The following is a 2650-nucleotide window of genomic DNA, read 5'->3' as shown; positions in this document are numbered from 1 at the left end:
GCGAGAAGATAAGTTGAGGGAACATGGCGACGCTGCTAAAGGTAGGCTCCACTTCTGTGTTGTGGACTTCTGTCGTTTCTGTCGTTTCTGTCGTTTCTGTCGTGTGTCCCGCGGGTCCGGGTCACGCGCGGGTTTCTCCGTCTCCTCCAGAACCCGGAGCCGCGGGTCCGTGTCCCGGATCCTCCCCACGACCCCCGAGACCCTCACGGCCCCGGGAGAACCTCCGACCGGACCCGGGACTGGAGGAACTCCCCCCCGGCTAAAGCTTAGCTACTTAACCGATAAACATCCACAGAACTAAACCAGGTCTAAACCAGGACTAAACCAGGTCTAAACCAGGTCTAAACCAGGACTAAACCAGGTCTAAACCAGGACTAAACCAGGACTAAACCAGGACTAAACCAGGACTGAACCAGGACTAAACCAGGTCTAAACCAGGTAAAACCAGGACTAAACCAGGTCTAAACCAGGACTAAACCAGGACTAAACCAGGTAAACCAGGTCTAAACCAGGACTAAACCAGGACTAAACCAGGACTCTAAACCAGGTCTAAACCAGGTCTACTAAACCAGGCCAGGACTAAACCAGGACTAAACCAGGACTAAACCAGGTAAACTAAACCAGGACTAAACCAGGAAACCAGGACTAAACTAAACCAGGACTAAACCAGGACTAAACCAGGTCTAAACCAGGTCTAAACCAGGACTCTAAACCAGGTCTAAACCAGGAAACCAGGACTAAACCAGGACTAAACCAGGACTAAACCAGGTCTAAACCAGGCTAAACCAGGTCTAAACCAGGAAACCAGGACCAAAACCAGGTCTAAACCAGTCTAAACCAGTCTAAACCAGGTCTAAACCAGGGACTAAACCAGGTCTAAACCAGGACTAAACCAGGACTGAAACCAGGACTAAACCAAGTCTAAACCAGGACTAAACCAGGACCAAACCAGGACTAAACCAGGACTAAACCAGGTCTAAACCAGGTCTAAACCAGGTCTAAACCAGGACTAAACCAGGACTAAACCAGACTAAACCAGGACTAAACCAGGTCTAAACCAGGACTAAACCAGGACTAAACCAGGACTAAACCAGGTCTAAACCAGGGTCTAAACCATGTCTAAACCAGCTAAACCAGGTCTAAACCAGGTCTAAACCAGGACTAAACCAGGAAACTAAACCAGGTCTAAACCAGGTCTAAACAGGACTAAACCAGGACTAAACCAGGACTAAACCAGGTCTAAACCAGGACCAAACCAGGACCAAACCAGGACCAAACCAGGACCAAACCAGGTCTAAACCAGGTCTAAACCTGGACTAAACCAGGACTAAAACCAGGTCTAAACCATGTCTAAACCACCAGGTCTAAACCAGGTCTAAACCAGGTCTAAAACCAGGTCTAAACCAGGTCTAAACCAGACCCAAACCAGGACCAAACCAGGACCCTAAACCAGGTCTAAACCAGGTCTAAACCAGGACTAAACCAGGAAAACCAGGTCTAAACCAGGAAACCAGGACCAAAACCAGGACTCTAAACCAGGTCTAAACCAGGTCTAAACCAGGAAAACCAGGTCTAAACCAGGACTAAACCAGGTCTAAACCAGGTCTAAACCAGGTCTAAACCAGGAAACCAGGTAAACTAGGAAACCAAAACCAGGACTAAACTAGGACTAAACCAGGTCTAAAACCAGGTCTAAACCAGGTCTAAACCAGGTCTAAACCAGGACTAAACCAGGTCTAAACCAGGTCTAAACCAGGTCTAAACCAGGTCTAAACTAAGCCTAAACCAGGAATGTCACCATTTTTGACTAATCTGAAATTTGTAATATTATGAGAATAAAGTCGAAGCCAGAAAAAGTCATAATTTTACAAGAATAAAGTCGTAATTTTACAAGAATAAAGTCATAATTTTACAAGAATAAAGTCATAATTTTATGAGAATAAAGTGGTAATATTAGGAGAATATCGGCGGCTCGTGGAGAATTTGGAGCATTTTGTAAAGAATCCGTGTATCATTCGTTCATTCGACTAAACAAGGACTGAATCAGAACTAAACCAGGTCCGGAACCAAACCAGAACTAAGACCAGGACTGAGGCCGGGACCAGACCAGGACTGAAAACGGTTTAGTCCTAGTTTAGTCCTGGTTTAAGTCATGGAAATGGGAAATGGCGTTTCTGTGACTTTAAAATGCGATGCGGGACTATTGCACCGCATACGGTCTGAACCAGGACTGAACCAGGACTGAACCGGGACTGAACCGGGACTGAACCGGGACTGAATCGGGACTGAATCGGGACTAAACCATTTTCAGTCCTGGTCCTGTTCCCGGTCTCAATCCTGGTCTCAGTCCCGGTCTGGTCCCGGACCTGGTTTAGTCCTGGTTCAGTCCTGGTTTAGTCTGGAGGTGCAAATAATGAAGAAAATTGTTGTTTGTTTTCTTATTTTTGGTTTTATATTGAAAAACAAGGTTCTTCTTCTGCCGCATTTTTCACTTTGACTTTGATTTTATTACGACTTCATTCTCATAAAATTACAACTTTATTCTCATAATATTTCGACTTTAATGTTGAAATGTTACGACTTTATTCTCATAGCACCAGCATTTTTTTTTTTATCTGACCCTTATACTCCGTCAGCCATTATATCAGCC

At 45.2% G+C, this 2650-nt stretch overlaps 1 protein-coding gene across 1 annotated transcript in view; it reads left to right on the top strand.

Moving 5' to 3' along the window:
- The window catches only part of LOC110171351 (cullin-5), a 42266-nt gene continuing 39616 nt past the window's right edge, over positions 1-2650 (top strand). The window contains exon 1 of the mRNA XM_055148972.1: positions 1-41. Within this exon, the coding sequence (XP_055004947.1) occupies positions 24-41 (18 nt within the window). The 5' untranslated portion in view covers positions 1-23. The remainder of the gene's footprint in view (positions 42-2650) is intronic.

Source organism: Boleophthalmus pectinirostris, unplaced genomic scaffold (assembly GCF_026225935.1).
Source record: "Boleophthalmus pectinirostris isolate CB_2022bp ecotype Guang Dong unplaced genomic scaffold, ASM2622593v1 HiC_scaffold_12, whole genome shotgun sequence".
NCBI lineage: Eukaryota > Metazoa > Chordata > Actinopteri > Gobiiformes > Gobiidae > Boleophthalmus > Boleophthalmus pectinirostris.
Note: the sequence above shows the minus strand (reverse complement) of the source record. Positions and strands in the feature narration are given on the sequence as shown.